The sequence below is a fragment of the Medicago sativa genome, chromosome 1 (assembly GCF_051527215.1).
Source record: "Medicago sativa cultivar Bolivia chromosome 1, Bolivia_mono, whole genome shotgun sequence".
Taxonomy (NCBI): domain Eukaryota; kingdom Viridiplantae; phylum Streptophyta; class Magnoliopsida; order Fabales; family Fabaceae; genus Medicago; species Medicago sativa.
In genome coordinates, this window is record NC_140749.1 from 50,324,977 (window position 1) to 50,342,729 (window position 17,753).

The 17,753-nt window shown below is 34.2% G+C and overlaps 1 protein-coding gene across 2 annotated transcripts; it reads right to left on the reverse strand.

The window, feature by feature from the left end:
* Positions 1-1,400: 1,400 nt before the first annotated feature.
* LOC146955122 (uncharacterized) lies at positions 1,401-10,727 on the reverse strand. 2 transcript variants are annotated; one of them, XM_085720151.1, is made up of 14 exons: positions 10,528-10,727; positions 10,347-10,431; positions 9,212-9,314; positions 8,573-8,657; positions 8,304-8,393; positions 6,736-7,187; positions 6,032-6,113; positions 5,767-5,943; positions 5,616-5,669; positions 4,355-4,447; positions 4,195-4,263; positions 2,977-3,023; positions 2,082-2,798; positions 1,401-1,876 (listed from the first exon to the last, which is right to left on the reverse strand). In XM_085720151.1, the coding sequence occupies exons 1-14, from the start codon at positions 10,651-10,653 to the stop codon at positions 1,501-1,503; spliced, it is 2,556 nt and encodes an 851-aa protein (XP_085576277.1). In that variant the 5' UTR covers positions 10,654-10,727; the 3' UTR covers positions 1,401-1,500. The 2 variants fall into 2 exon arrangements, with proteins under 2 accessions (XP_085576277.1, XP_085576273.1); XM_085720147.1 differs by having other exon boundaries at positions 1,401-1,879.
* Positions 10,728-17,753: the final 7,026 nt, after the last annotated feature.

Genomic DNA, 17,753 nt, shown 5'->3' on the forward strand with positions numbered 1-17,753 from the left:
TTCTCTCTCCTCCCATGTATTGTATGTGAGGCGCTTTATGCCTGTCGTGTGTGTTCGTGGGCCAAAGAAAGTCGTGCTATATAGTACCTCTCTAAAACGTTATAAAACAATTTTGTGTGCAATCCTTTAAGAGATGCATGAATATTGAACGAAATGTTAATCACGAAATTTCAGCTTGTCAAAACAGATTGCGAGTCAACATAGTGTCAAACTTTATGAAGAAAGTTTTGACAAAAATTGAGAATTCAACAAAGATGGCCTGCAAGGCACCACTGAATAGTATGGCGAGTTTCGGTGCATTTTCTCTATTAATGTCGATAGTCGATAGTTGATTTTTAAGCACCTGGTGTACAATATGACTTCAATTCGACAAAATATCAGTCGACGAAGAACAATTTTGGGATATGTGTCGACAATTTGCTAAGAATAGCTCATAATCATGATCGTGGCATGTCATTATAATGGCAATTACATAGTTTCTTCTCTGTAAATTAGAGTTCTCACAAAGAACAAATGATCAAATACTTGATTTCTGAAACCTACTCCAAACCAGAAACGGATTCTAGCTTTTCAAAATTTTCTTTTTTTGTTGTAAACCGGGTATCCTCCGCGCACAACAACGGAGACTAATCACTCGATCATTGTGGGACTTAAATGGACTGTAAGCTCTCCCTAAGAGTTTTAATGCTAGTGCATGCCCGAGGTTTTCGAACCCAAGTGGTTAAGCTAAAAGAGACTCGTGTCATCTTATTTAAGCGCTATCGATAGCTTTTCAAAACTTTAACTATACCTTTTATCATCCTTTAAATTCATTTGATTTTTTTTTTTAATTTCAATCCAAAATACTCTATATTAAGAAGCAAATTTTTAGTAACCAAAAAAAAAGAAGCAAATTTACCTTTCAAAGCACTATCTTTCAATTCCTTTACTTTCTTCCCCGTTTACATTTCAACTTCATTTTAAATTCAGTAAGTTAATTTTCATGTCATCTACATTTCAGTCTTTTAACTTGGAAGTTTTTTACTTTCACGCAATTTTAATTCAATCGCCATCTTACTTCAAGTCTATAGATTTTCAACAAATCAACCTCAAACCTTTTTTAGCTAATTTCAACCTTCAAACCCGAGCTTGATTTGGTGAAATTTTTCAAAATCATCCTTCAAAATCTTGACTCTACCTATTAACTTGTTTAGACTACAACAGTCGTACTGATTAAATATTTGTTTGTATTTCAAATTTGGTTGACTTTCCTTAAACCAAAAATAGCCGTAAACAAGAAGTTTATAGTAACTTAAAAGAGAACTTTGCAAACCGTTACAAGAGGTCTACTCAAAAGATCACTTTGTTACCCCCTTCACTTGATTGCCAGGGTAGAGGGCATGTGCATCCAGACATCTATGTACCATGCAGCAAATGCTATATTAGATATGCAAACTACAATCTCTTTCTACTACAGTAATAAATACACTTTAATAATACATACAAAACAGTTCAATATTCTTATACAGGTGAGGAAGAAAGTAGAAAGTCTGGTTGTTTTCTCTGTAGCAGTATCCCACAAAAGGGACACAGCGGTTTTGAGGGTACTGCTTGAGAAGAACTATTTGAAGAGTCTGAATCTATACAAAATGAAGACATTCTAAAAAGTGGTTCTGGCGCCAACCTAAACACAAACCTATGACAACATACACAAAACCATAGCGGGGTACTAGGACAAACCTCCATACAAACCGCACATCTCAATAACTTGCGACGTTTAACATTACCAATACTGCAATTTTCACTTTGACAAAAACCAAACTCTGGTGATTCAAATGGAACAGGTGCTGAACAATAATTGCATGACTCCACTGCTGAACATTTTTTAACCACAAACCTGCTATTTAAGAGAATACAAAATACTGTGATTAGCATATTTTAAGTTCCAATTGAATCCACAACATTTTATGACTTTATCCTTCGAGCATAGAAATAAGTTCACAGTTGTTAATACTTAAATTCATGTAAGAAGCTTTCTACTAACTCTAAGCAATAGGAAAAAGGAAAGCTGTCTAAAATATACAGGTTAATGCAAGCAGTACCTTTTCTCATGAGTAACTTTTGATGCAATGGATTTTAACTGGTCATGTATGTCTTCCTGATTTAAAGCAATCCATTGTTCCATCTGTGCTAATCCGACAGGATACCAACGGCCAGGCAGGGATGGAGTTGCTTCTTGATCGGACATGCTAGTTTGGAGAGCAGAGAAACTAAGACCCACGTTCCTTTCACGAAGCTCTCTTTCACTGCCTAAAAGAACTTCTACCCACTTAGTCATTTCCTCTTCAATGACAGGACATACCCCATCCATGTTTTGAAATTTGCTATTTATTCTGGTTAACTGATCAGCATCCAGCTGTGCCAACATTACACGTCTACAAATTATATTGAGCAAGTGTAGCAGTCGAGAAGGAATGTCCGACAATCTTGAAATGACACGTGATAACACTTCCTCAGGAGGAAGATTCATATGAGATCCCAGAAATGATAATGAGAGCCATTTGACCACTAAATGTTCTACATATTTTGACTTGTTTTCCTTGAAAGCCAATAATGCTGCAATTATATCCCAAAAAACCAGAGGCTTATCGACACATTGATAATGGTTTAAAGACCATATGATATTGGCCCCCCAATAAGTTAATTCTTTCTCTGGAAAAGTGGGAAGTTCTTCAATGTTGCATGAAAAGGGAGATTTCAACAAAACATCCACTTGTAGCCCACCAATCCAGAAGTATTCAATGGCTGCCCTCAGAATCCTGTCCAAATTTGTCAATTTTTAATTCACAATAAGATCTCTATTTAGAGAAAATACAAGGGACAAAAAGAAAATAAAAGAGTAGCTAAGGTGTGTAAACATGAAGCTACCATTTTTGCTTCTTGTTTAAACTTTCAGATAAAAAACATACAAGACTATCTTTCTAATCATGTTTATACCTTCCTTCATACATTCGATTCAGTTTATCAATATCAAAGCAATGAACCTGCAATAGACAACCAAAAAATCTCAGAAATAAGATGATAGTGTTTGGTAGTATATGAATATTGATATTGAATGTGCCACTGATTTATTAATTATTCTTAGCAGTAACTTCCCATCAGAGATGGTTACAGAAAACATTATTCTTAGCAGTAACTTCCCGTCAGAGATGGTTACAGAAAACAGGGGAAATACAAAATATTAAAATGCAATAGTTAACTGCAGAAAACCAACATGCCCTCAAGATAGTAGAGTTTAGTCTCCCAGCCTAAACCACACAAAACAACCAAATGGGACTTTGTTTCCCATCCTTATTCTATCATAATAACATGTTCAAAGAAAAAAGCAAGGGAAAAAATTTACAACTCATGGCCAAAAGTGCATAGAATCCATTCAACATATTCCCCTTTGAAAAGGAAAAAAAAGCATGTATGAACTACCAAAAGGTGGAATAAATAGTAAAGTAACAATCAAACATCTATAAACAACATTACCATTAGGAAGATCAATCAATAAAAAGATGTGATATAGGAAGTTACTGCAAGAAATAAATATTTGTGATTCAGACAACAAATTAAGGACAATAGAGACTCAAGTCCTGACCTATTGTGGTTCTCATATTTAAAATCTCAACATGAAACTAACACGGCTTGAGTTTATAGAATTGTTGGAAAGTATCTACTCAGATCCAGGAAAAATATACTAGATATTTCCTTTGTAATTGGTATGAAGAGTAAATTCAAGCAATTTCCATGTGTTGAAATTTGGGATGCAATTGTTCGAATTTTACGATATATTAAGAATGCTCGGTCAAGAGCGGTTGCAAGAAAACCAGGGAATTGCCAATATTGTGAGATATTAAAATGCGAATCAGGTATGTAGACTTTGTTCACCTATTGTGCATTTTCTCTTCTCATTACAATTTACATATGGTTCAGTCATAACTGTTGCAAAATGAATGCAAACTGTTACCGGCTCAAAAATGAATACAACTCTTTGTACTCATTAAGTACTCGATAGCCAAACATCATAAAATATAACATCCAGATAATGATTACTAATGTCATCTACACTTTGTATTCAGCGTACACCGATGATTCTTCCACATTTGGGGAGTTGCCGAATCGAAACATATATGCAAAGATTAAAATTAAAATGGTAAAGAAATACCATACAGTTGCAATGACAAGATTTCCAGGGGACACAGCTACGCCAAAACATGATTCAAATGTATCTCTTGAAGGCTGCAAGGAAAAAATGCATATTTGATACAGTAGGGAAAACAAAGACAAATCGAAAACAAGATAGAAACTATAAAGGATGATGAGACCATACACAGGTTGAATCGTTGCTACGGGGCATATCAGAAAAAATTGTTATTTCATCAAGGAGGCGCTCGTGCAAAATCCAGCCACGCAATATATTATCCTACCAACAATTGAGTAATCATCCATCAATCATAAAAACATCTTCAAATACTCATAGGAAGCCGGGAAAATTATTTAATGGACATCATCACAACAATATGAAGAGAGAAAAAAAAGGAAGAGGGACATGCAACACTATGCTTGAATTATGTTAGGCTGGGGATCCACTTAAAGGTTCATGTATATTATTCACAAAGAAATGGTTGAGATCAAGAAGAACTAAACCCAAGTACAAGATGAGTACAAATTCCCTAAGGCATTCAAGAGCCCTTTTCTCTCCCACACTACATGACTTAAAAAATGCTGCTTTCTCACTACTAACAGATTCCTACTTATCATTTCCCTCTGTAACTAACTTCCTCTCTTCTACAATTATTAATTCCACCCTAAGTCCTTTTTTTTCCTTTCCCTCTGAAGCTAACTTCTTCTCTTCTGACTAACCACCTGCTGTTGCATTTCTAACGGCATTAATTCCTCCCTAAGTCCTTTTTTTTTTTTTGTCTAACATTCACCCTTTTAACTAACACGTGAGATCAAAGTCCTTGAACTGTTAGGAGTTTGATGTTTATTTTAACTAGCTAATCTTGCATTAAAACTCTTCAGTTAAGGTTAACAACAACAACAAAAAATTACTGTAGTTTTTTTCCACATTATGGAACCAGTCCTAGTGATAACTTCAATTTTGAGTTTGATCTAGATATGGTTTATGATTTTATGATAGTACATTATGGCGTAATTTGATCCTTGTAGCCGACCCCACTTAGTGGAATAAGGCTTGGTTGTTGTTGTATGGAACCAGCTGAAATTAGCTTGGACTTTCCAGTTCTATTAAGTAGATTCATCATTTTTTGGATTCTTGCATGCATAGAAGTTTAAGAGAATCAGTTCAATATAAAAACTAAAAAATGACAAAAGCAAACGACACTCTAAACTGCAAATATTCAAGCAATTACATGAAAGGACCCATCTGTAACCCATGATTAAAACAAGAAGATAATTTTAATTCACTAGAAAAATGAAAATACAAAATGCAACTGGTAGAAGATAGAAAACTTGGTATGGATTAAGGAATGTATTTGTCCGCATAATTATAATTTTTTTGAAATATAATTATAAATTTAATGATATTTCATAGAAAATTGACCAAATCACTTGAGGCAAAATAAAACCTGGCTACAGCTGCACAAAAATCTTCCATCAAACGCCCAAGTCAAACTGGTAACCTGAAGGATGTAAAAATGCAGAAATCAATAGAGGAATACATCCTGAAGTCATCAACCAACTCCAAAAAAAAAAAAAAAAAGGAAAGACTAAACTTACAGCATAATAATGTGCATCATAAGAGCCAAGCTTATCAAATTCCCTAGAAGAAATGTCGCATAGCCATATCTCAATGGAACCAGAAACTTTGCCTATGGCTAAAAGCATCTTGGAGGGGTACTGAACATGCACAGTTACTGAAAGTACTGAAACTGGGACAGCATTTGCAGTTATAACCTAATTAGACATTGAAAGTTGCATAAAAGAATTATTCACAGAGAAGGGATAGAAATGAAAAGAAATGCAAAAAATAAGTGGGACGAACCTCCTTCAATAACAAGAAGGAATTTGGATCAACTGCTGATGATTTGAGCAATTTGTCATTGTCACCCAACCATACCTTCACACTACAAACACATATATTTCAGCTTAGATCAGAGAATAGGTGAAAAGGAATAATATCATACAAAGTTAATCTATAAATAATTGTGAGGGAAGTGATGATCAAACCTTTGACTACTTAGTACACATAGATTAGGTGCCATGTAAAGAATAAAATCAAACATTCCATAAATCTCTTTAGGTTCTCAACCAAAAGTAGTGCATCTTACACACACCTTGGGTATTTATATGTAACAATTACATGAGAAATGATAGCATTGTACTCGTGAAATTCATATAAGTCTCACTATATATGTGAATCGCATTCTCTACTTAGTGGGACCCACCCCCTACATGGTGGTTCTGACATGAATTTCACCAAATAATTTGTCTTAAAAAATGTGAGTTAGAGAGTATGTTGCTAATGTTCCTCCAATCACAGATTGAGGTTTGATATTAATGTCCAAGTGTTCTTCATTTACTTTAGTATAATAAGCAAATAGAAACTCCAAATCCATATATAACTACTTTATTAAAGCACAAATAATAAATCATGGAGCACAACTCTTATAGTGTGTTTTGGTAGCTTAGCAATATAAAATAATGAAGTTAGAATACAGCACAATTTCATATGCATACCCAACTCACCTCCCATCAGAGCTTCCAGTAACTAATATAATTTGAGGATTTAAGGAATCAAAAGCAAACAACAGCCAGCTCATTGTTGTGATCCATGAATTGTGTGCGTGAAGGAGACCAATAAACTTCACAACAGCTGGGGCTTTTCTGTCCTCAATAGTATAGCAATCTGGCTGGTGAAATCTCCATAAAGAAATTTTACCAGACTTCCCACCAACAGCAAGAAGACTGACAGAGGCATTTCTATTAGGATCGGGATAAAATTCAGATGCTACATACAGCAAGGGAGACCAAGAAACAACAAGTGAGTATAGCATTGCACTACGGGAAGCATATTCATCAGCACTTATCAATGACAACAATTGGCTCTCAGGCATATTTTTTGACACTTCATCATTAGGTGTGACAGAATCCACTTGGCCTGACGCATTTTTCAGCAGACACGGTCTATTGCTGGGAACCTAAAAATCACATAAACACAAATAATGGTGGTCTTAGAAGCAACTCAAACAAAATTGTTTCATGTAGAATTTAACCATGATTTGCAAGAGAGTAATGATATAGTGATTATAGTACAACTAACTGTAGGTAAAACTTAGTTTACAGTAACACCTAGTAAAATGGTGCATTTTACTTTTCATGAAACAAGTAAAAAACAACAAAGAATCTTTTTATTCTTAACTTCAATTGAAAAACTACATCACAATTGATACTCAAACTTATCTCTAGAAAAAGTAAATGTCATTGCAAAAATATTAAAATGCATACAAAAGTTGATTGCTTACAAGGAGGAAACAAAAAACTTCTACAGATATATCAAGCAGATGCTTGTATACGTGAACTACGAAATTTAAACACTTGCTAATTGTTACAAAGGCTCGTGGAGAAATATCACTTGCATTTAAAGCAAACTTTTAATCCGGGGCTTTAAGACATCCAGTTGCAATGTTATATGAAAGTAATGGGATTGAATGTTGGACCGAAACCAACAAAAAAGCTAAGACATTGCAAAGTGAGAACGTTATGACTTAAGATGGATGAGTGGACACAGAGAAAGTTAGGGAAGCTTCCATTGTAAGAAAACACGGTAGAATATCGCTTAGGTGGTTTGGACATGTGCGGACACGACCCAAAGAAGCACTAATAAGGAGAGTGGACCAAATGGACGATAGAAACGTAGTTAGAGGGAAAGAAAAACCAAAACTAACTATAGACCAAACTATTATCCACATTTCATTGATCTATACACAGACATGGTTTATGATATGACCTCATTTGATCCATGTAACTCACCCCACCTAATGGGAAAATTTCTGGTGGTTGTTGCTTTTATACATGTATATCTATATTTGACTAGTTACATATGAAATAATGGTATCATAACATTAGTCCACACATATGAAATCCCTTCCTTAAAACAGTTTATTGCATGCTATTTCTGCATGTTAGCTTTCCAACTGTTATCCAACGGATGATACCAGAAGTTGATCAATGAGGATAAAGAGTAAATGGATCATACCCCATGGAGAATTATTAAACAAAATCAACAAAGAAAATGGATGAATGAGATAACTTACTTCAGAAAAATCTAATGAATTACTCCCTCCTGTGCCTTGAAACTCAGTACATCGGAAATATTCATACAGCCTTTGAGTTATGTCCACAACCTAAACAGGATACAAATAGCATATTATACTAGCAACAATGTATGGATAGCATCATGTTAAAGTTTATAGCCCCCTCTGGATTCCAATAGTTTAAAGTTTCAGCATCATGTTCAATTATAAGCCAGAACAGATAGCATCAAATCAAATTCGACAAAATTAATCACTTCTATTGCACATACCTCAATCCATTCAGCACAAAAATCACAAAAGGGCGGACGATAAACTTTAACGTGTCCATCAGAGGTGCAAACAGCAATCAAGCACCTGTAGCAAATTAAATCTCAAAATAATATTTAAATGAATAAAAAGTAAAAACCTAACTTTACACATGAATGAACAAACTATGACTTCCAAGCAAAGTTATACTACGACTCCAAGAAAAATATATCTTCAATTTCAATTGTATACAACCTAGAGTCAACATGTTGTAATAAGAAAAAGCAAGCTAACCATCAACACCAATCCAAAACGGTGTAAGCTATTTGATAAACAACAACGAAACCTTGTCTCATTATATGGGGTTGGCCATAGGATTAGAAGACACCATAATTCCATAGATAGACCGTTTACCTCTAAATTTCTCATAATGGTTTGACCTATAATTTTTATTGGTCTCCTTCTCACTCATACTTCGATTGGTCTTTTGCACACATGTTCAAATCTTTAAGGTAAGAATCGACACCCTTTTCTACTGTGAAAGCTAGCCCAATTTTCTCGCTAGTGATTATATTTCTTAATGTCATTTTGTCTAGTTTGAACAATTCAATATGCACCAACAGAAAATTGAGTCATGATTTAGGGAACATAAGAACTCATACCCTGAGTTGGGAGCCATGCCAAGTGGAGACCATGATATTGATCGAACAACTGGTTTATCATCCCGATACAAAGATGTAGGCAGGAGGCACCCAGAGTGTAAATCTGTCCATTACCCAATTCCAACATGTTAATACTCTATTTAGCATCATAACAAGTGAAAAATTCAAACTCTAGTTTTACATTAGCACATGAATTTGTAATCATCATAGACACAAAGACTCATAAATACAACACACAGTTCAATTATCATAGAGATACTTCATAAAAAAGTAAACGTACACCAATGTAGCTTCATTAACACACGCAAATCAAACATGATCATGCTAGAGTTCAAAATAAAAGATGCTGGCATTAATTCAATTTGAAATACTACTGCAATGATCAATTTTAGGATAAGTCTTTCCCCTAATGACATGAACACTGATTCACTACAGTAAAACAAAATCCCACATTCATACCGTCACCATGTCAATGACCGTTGGATCCAGATCAGACTGTTAAGATCTCAAGCAGATCTTTTTTAGTCAAAAAACTAAAATACCAACCTTTTAATTTATAATCCCCAATCTCAATCAAACGATCAGCAACATGCTGACTGGTGATTGCGGACTTTTATGACTACATGGTTGAATTTCACACCGCTATTTCCCGCCATTTTTTCTCATTTTTTCTCGACAGTCTTCCACAAGATTTTTACTGGTTTATTTTCTAGTATCTATTGACTTTAAAAACTGAACTTTGAAAATGAGAATTGTAAAATTAAAGTATCTATCTAGGATTTAATTCGTATGCACTGTCATTGTAAAATTATTTTACACATCATTAGATGCACTTGTAAAATAAACTTCACATTGATGTTGTATATATAGAAACTAAACTCATCTATCTATCTATCTATCTATCTATCTGTTTATTAGTTCTTAGAAATATGTGTTCTTGAAATGACACGTGGCAGAATATTATGCAGCTGCCAATTTTTACACACAAAATCTTTGAAATTTCTTCAACAACTAATCATTAATGAAATGAAATGTGGCAGAACAGAAATTCACACGATTATTTCCCGCCAATTATTTAAATCAACTGTAAGAAAAATAATTTGCAGAATTTGAAGGTAGTTAACTTAAAATGTACCTTTTCTATCTATAAACCCTAAAATAAGAGGCTCGTTTGGGATGACTTTAATCAAGCCACGTGGACCGTTAGGCAAGTCTGGTCTCTGAAAAAAAAAAAAAAAAAACAGGTACAAAAAGAGTTAACTGAAGAAGAAGAAGAAGCAGAGAGAGAGAGAGAGAGAGAGAGAGAGAGTACTAACGAGAATGGTAACGAAGTGACCAGAAGCAGCAGCAATGAGATTATCATCAGACCAAGCAAGTGCGTTTGGAAAAGAAGGCGAACCCATTAACATAGCTGGCTGTAACGGACTCGGTTGACTACCCATCTTCTGTGGCGTAGCGGTAACTGCCCAAATTTTTGAAGAGAGATGTTGGAAGTAGAAGATGAGGGTTCGAATCTGCCGATCTACAAATCAAAACCAATTAAATAAATCATTATTTAATATTACTTTAATATTACATAGGGGTAACATCCATTATAGGGGTAACATCCAATAATTACATAGGGGCAACATCCACAATGGAGACATCCATTACATAGGGGTAACATCCACAATGGAGACATCCATTTTTGTGTATAGGTTATAGGGGTAACATCCACAATGGAGACATCCATTTTTGTGTATAGGTTGTACATATCACTTATTTTTAGAATTTTTTACATAGGGGTAACATCCACAATGGAGACATCCATTTTTGTGTATAGGTTGTACATATCACTTATTTTTAGAATTTTTTAATCGTAGTACCTAATAAGAACTCAATGTCTCCAACCCAAGATCTCACAAAAATCTTATATGAGACTCACTAATCAACTATCAATAATTTTATATCACTACATTATAATTTTTTAATATTAAAAGAGTGCGGGTCCTGCTTAATAGTGGGAGTCTTAAGTAAGACCTCAGGTCTTATAAGATTTGGGTCCTTAAATGGGTCGTATATATCACTTATTTTTAGAATTTTTTAATCGTGGTACCTAATAAGAACTCAATCTCTCCAACCCAAGATCTCGCAAAAAATTCTTATATGAAACTCACTAATCAACTATCAATAACTTTATATCATAACATTACAATTTTTTAATATTAAAAGAGTGCGGGTCCCGCTTAATAGTGGGGGTCTTAAGTAAGACCCCGGGTCTTATAAGACCCTGAAAAAGATTCTCCCCAATGAGGGTACAATGAAGGTACCTAATAGGTACCAGGTCTTAAATGGTTAAGACCCTCCTATTGGAGATGGTCTTAAGTAAAATAATGTTGGTCCTGTTTTTAATTTAAAAGTTACACGTGTTTACTTTTTCTCTCGTAATAACAAAACTTACAAAAGAAAAACCGACCATGTTAATCCTGAGTTTAATGGGATCTTGAGTTTCATCAAAAGATAAGTAAAGTTTGATTAAAATTTGTTCCACTAAAAATCAAACTTAGGTTCATATAAATAATTCGTCTTTAGTGAATTTTATTAATCACTTGAGTTTAATTATTTGGTTAATCTTTTTTTGTTTTTTGATAGATTAATTGTCTGGTTAATCAATTAGTCATTTCATTCACAGTAACAAATTTATTATAGAGTGAAATATGATAAAAACAAAATAATAACAATATCTAGAATGAAATGAAATTGATTACGCCCTCAAAATGACTAAAATACCTCTAAATGAAATGAAATTATGATTATATCTAAAATCTTTTCAATCTCATGATGGGTTTGATCTGCTAAAAGATGAGTATTGGATTGCACAGCGTTAGACACACTTTTAAGGTATCTAACAACTTGTTGTCTTATAAATGTTAGATGGACAAAAAGTTATTTTGGTATTTTAGACAATTTGTATTTTGGCCAAAAAGTTGTGATATGGTTTGGTGAGGGACAAGAATTTCAACTCTTGTCTAGCCCAGTTTTAAAATCAAACAAATTTCAACTAGAGTTGTCATGTATAGTCCCTTATTTTTTTAGCAGATCAAACACACCCTTAATCTACTTTGAAACATTGAAATCTAGTTCATGTATTCATGTAAATTAAGTATGTGGTGGTGTTTGTATACTTAGTTTACGCAAGTCATGTAAATTGAGTTTACTACAGTGTACGTAAATTGCATTTACGTAAGTTGCGTGAACTGAGTTTATGTAAACTTATTATATGTACACTTCATAAACTCAATTCAGGTAAATCTCTAAAATTATAAACTCAAACAATAAGAACTCATGAACAGTTCCAAACACAATCCACAAAAATAAATTAAAAAAAAAAACATGAAAACACATAAAATCATCATCAAAGCTGAACGTTCACTTACCTATGCAATAGAGCGTAAAAGAAAGACCTTGTAATACAATCTATAATTTTTCATTAAGATTAAGCACACATCAATGGTTGTCTATGAGAGAGGATGTGAAGATGTAGAATGAGATCTAAAAGAAGGTTTTTGACAATGGGCAATTTCACTATTAGCAGCAAAGTTTAATGAAATTTGGGTGCAGTCGGAAATATCTGAGGTTTAAATAGAAAAGTCTAACGAAACATACAGTAAAGTTTGAAAAATGATTTAAAATGTTAAACCAAGATCTAGTATTGTAATATCCCGAACTCCTGAAACATTACGACTTGAATTTTAAACTTGAACCACCACCAACCGAGAATCGATTGATTGCTTGACCAAAATTAATATCAATTAGTATATTATTAATATTTTGACTTTTTACTTTTTATAGTATTGACTACTTTTTTTTAACGCATTTAGTATTGACAATTTGACTATTCAACTACGATGTTGCCTTAAAGTTTTGTTTTCATATTTTTATTATTGTGTTTGTTTTCTTAACTAATGACTAGTTATTAAACTTTATTTAAGGTTTGTAATCATATGGGCCTAAAAGGCCCTATCGAATTACCTCATGAAAATTGTTGTATACATTTCTAACAAAGCTGAAACACACCAAAAAAAGACGTAAATGTTCATCGGCAGTTAACTGCCGCAAGTTAAAATTCATCGGCAGTTTGTTGTCGATGAGGTTATATTGGTAAATTACTGGTGTTTTTCAGCCAAACTCTATGTGTGAACAACATTCTTCTTACCTCATGGATTGTTTAACAAGAAAGCCCACATCAAGAACACTATAATTGTAATATCCCGCTCGTCAGTATTGGCATATTACCAGTCAAACGTGCCAGAAGACGAATATTCATGGAAAGCAAGTACGTGATGTCAGTTAAACACGGGTTGAATCATCAGAGTCTGTGCAACACGTTTTAAGACGAAGGGTATTTCGGTAACTTGGCCACAAAGGGGTATCTAAGAGAAATTGGCCCAAAATATTTCATTATCTCAAGCTCTTTCTCTCTCTAGGTTTTGAGAAAGGAAATTATCTCCTCCTTCTCTCTAGAAACCGCCCCCACCCTTCCCTCTTCAAGCAATCAAGTAAGCATCATGGTAGCTTCATGGCCAAGAATCAAAGAGAAAGATGAATTGAAGTTGGATTGATGAGCTAAAGCCATGGACGTATGATGAATCAAGAGCTAGGGTTCATGGTTAGAGGTTAAAGTTGGGATTAAAGCTTGTAGAATGCTGCAAAACTTCATGTGAGTTCTATAGATAGATTACCTACCTACGGGTTTGTACAATCTTATGAAGAAAATATGATTTATGTTAGTTTAGTTTTGATGAAACTTTAGCACCCCTAAAGCAAATCCTTGTTGATTATATGATAAAATTGTCATGTAATATGTTTATTAAAGTCAATATATGTTGCTGGATGTGTATGGTGCATTGCAGGATCGAATTGGACGAGTTTTGGGTCAAAATTGCAAAATCTGCACCACCAACCCGAAGAAACTTGCTAATAGCGAAATTACCCAGATGGATTTCGCTAATAGCTAAAAAAATTCGCTATTAGCTAAACTCTATGCTCTTGCCAACTTTCTTTTGGCTTGTTGGCTCATCTTGGGGCCGGTGGTGCAGTCCGAAGCCTTTCTTTCAATGATTTACAACTTCATAATCCCTAAACAACAACTAAGCAATGCACATAACTTCAAACGATTCATGAAACGAAAATCATGGCAATCTTAGCTTATATGGCAAGGACGGCTTATGAGAGTTTTATACGAATATGATGGGGGTAGAAATGAACTAAGAAAGGGAATGAATGTAGAGCCTCGACATAGCTTGTCGAGAACTAGAATGTTAAGCATGAAACATATGTATGTTAAGACGCGAAGTGATTAATGCATACTCTTCGCACATGAACAAGAACGACTATGCAAGCATATTACTCCGTGAATTGATAAGTTAATCTCTTCACATATGATAAGTATGAACAAGAAGGTAGTTTAGCGCTAGTCGGATCGATCAGGATCCGAGGTAAATGAGTAAGCATGTATAGGTTTAACCTTTCATGAATGTATAAGACTAAGACTATAATGTAATATGTAGGTGCCGTGTCTCTTGTGATCCACGCAAGGTTGGGATCTCAAGGGGTTCTCGCCAAGGTAACGGGATAAGCTCTGCAAGGGGAGCCCGCACGTCACTGAGGGCATAATGTAAGATGTAGGTGTCATGTCTCTTGCGATCCTTGCAAGGTTGGGATCCCAAGAGGTTTTCGCCAAGGGAACGGGATAAGCTCCGCAAGGGGGGCCCGCACGTCACTGAGGGAGTCCGGTGTGCCTTAGCTAGGTTTTCATCGGTCATGTTTGGGATTGTACTCGGGGTTACTCCACCCGGGGCTCTTCGTAAAATGAACCAAGATAATAATGTTTGTTCAACGCTAACATCTAACCTAATGTATGTATGAATGAATGAATGAATGAATGAATATGATCATGATTATGTATGAATGAACTTATGTATGACTATGAAATGATCAAGAACACGAGATGTTATTAGACATGTACAAGTTTATGAAATAGAGCAAGGTATGAAAGTTTTACCGAAGACGATCTTAGGTTTCCCTAATCGTCCGGTTTAGGTTCGTGTCATGAATATGCTATATTTCGGCCTTGATGCGTTTAGCTTATCTCGGTATAGCGGTCTTAGGTTCCCTTGATCGCCATGACACGTATGATGTAAGTAAGACCTATGACAAGTTAAGATGAACCTATGACGGATCTAGTATGCACGACCGTCTAGGCAAGCATGACCACACACGTATAATCAACCGTCAGGTTGTATTGTAGACACGTGGTGACCATAGGTTTCCCCGAGATTACCTATAGCCTAGGATTAGGTAGAACTCACTGAGACATTATGTCTCATCCCAATCCTTAATTGTTTCAGATAAACAGACTGGTATCAAGCTCATAGCCGGATGGATATTTCAGCAAGTGCTCGTTTGTACCCGCTGCAAGATATCATGGATATCAAGGATGTATTCTTTATGTATGGACGAGTTGTATTATATTGTTGGTTGTACGAACGTGTTTTGTTGTATATAATATTCATTTGATGATTTATTGTTGTAAATTTTAATGTATCCAGTATCAAGTTAATGCACATGCTAAACATTCTAGATACGTTTAGTATGAGTGTTACAATAATGGATCAATAACAAGGTACAACAACAAATACATTCGAGGTGGTCAGCGGCGAAGCTAATACAATTTTTACGAGGGGGCCAAATATAAAGAAGAAATAAAATATATTTTAAGAATTAATATATTAAACTTAATTAATAAGTAAAATAAGTTTGCAATAAATTTTCCTTATATTTAATGAAGCGACAACGAAGAAAATAAAATCTAACAATAATTATTTATAAAATTTGTACTCTATGAAGTTTTAACAAGTCAAATTTATTTATAATTGACACTAAACTAAATAGATTATAAGTATTTTCTTTAAATAATCTCTCTTTAAACCAACAAAATTGTTTAGAGTAGCCAAGTAATATATTAATGGGGTAGCTATATTTTAAAACTATACAAATTATGCAAGGTTTATTTTTCTTTTGGGGTAGCCAATGCTACCCCATTGTTATGAAGGGATTCGCCCCTGGAGGTGGTCACCTCAACATAAAGGATTGCGCAAAGCAGAATCCTACTATCAATGTCATATATGGAAACTACCTCGTTTTCATGTCGGTATTTCATAAGCATCGATATACTTCGTCGTCTTTAGCACCAAGGAACTATCAAATAATCATCAAAGTGTTCCTAACATCAATGAGCCCATTTAAATGAGACGGGTGCCACCGCCTATCTTGAATTAAGATTAACTTTCCATAAAAAATTGAACGTATCTGAAATAAAGTCATGAATCAAAATAGAAACAACCAGGAGTGCACCACTTGGAAGCAACACTATATAACTAGGAAGTCATACCCCATGTGTGATCGTAACACTTTTACTCACTTACTATCTGCTAGCTCACTGTCCAACTTTGTCATTGAAGTGTCTTTTGCAGATACATCATCCCCATCTCTAAAATTTTTAGAAGGAGCATAAGTACAGCCCATAAGTACAGACAAGGACAATGTTTATTTATTATTAAAAAATTTAAACTTCCACTACATAACTCTATTTTTTGTAAAAGGTTGTCATAAATAAAAATATATATTTTTGAATGGGTCATAAAGAAAAATATAATCTCTTAAAAGAAAATATAAAACAAAAATTATATGCAAAAATATAAAACAAAAATTATATACAATAATATTAATTGAAAACCAGTCTGATTTAATCCAAAAATATCAGATCAGATTTGGTAGGTTCTGATTTTAAAATAGGCTTAAACGCATGTTTACACCAAAAATTTGTGAAAGTAGCAATTTTACCCTATTAAAAAAATAACGATTCAACTCCCTAACTTTACTCCCTTTTGCAAGTAGCAATTTTGACCGGCCAACGCCTGTATGTCACCTGGCTTATGTGTTTTTGAGGCCACATGTGTAATTTTTTTAATTTTAAAATAAAAAAGCTAAATTACATTTTATTTCTTAAATATTTCAAGACTTAGACTTCCTTAAAATTTCTTGAATATTTCAACACTTAGACTTCCTTAAAATAAAAACATTTATTTATTTTTATAGACAAATTTTAGCGGTTAATTAGTTAATGAAAAAATAATGGCCAACCACTAAAAAAGTAATTTGGAGTCGGGGCAAACTGAACTCAAAACCATTCTTTCTAGCGCTCGAGTGTGGCCAGACTATCTTTTAGCCTTGTGAATGCAAAGCTCCTTAAGCCACAAAATGGTGTTGTCTAATGTACACAAGCAAATTAGTTTTACACAATGCACAAGTCTATTTTCAACCATTAGATCAATAAATATCATCATACATAAATTAATGGTGATATTTATTGATTCAATGAAAACAAGTTTGTGCATAGAACAAGGCTTACATTACTTGTGCAGCACAGATTTAGTCCTCATTCCTAAACAATTTGGTTGATTTGCAATATGAAGAAGATGAAAGGTCTGATTTGCAATAT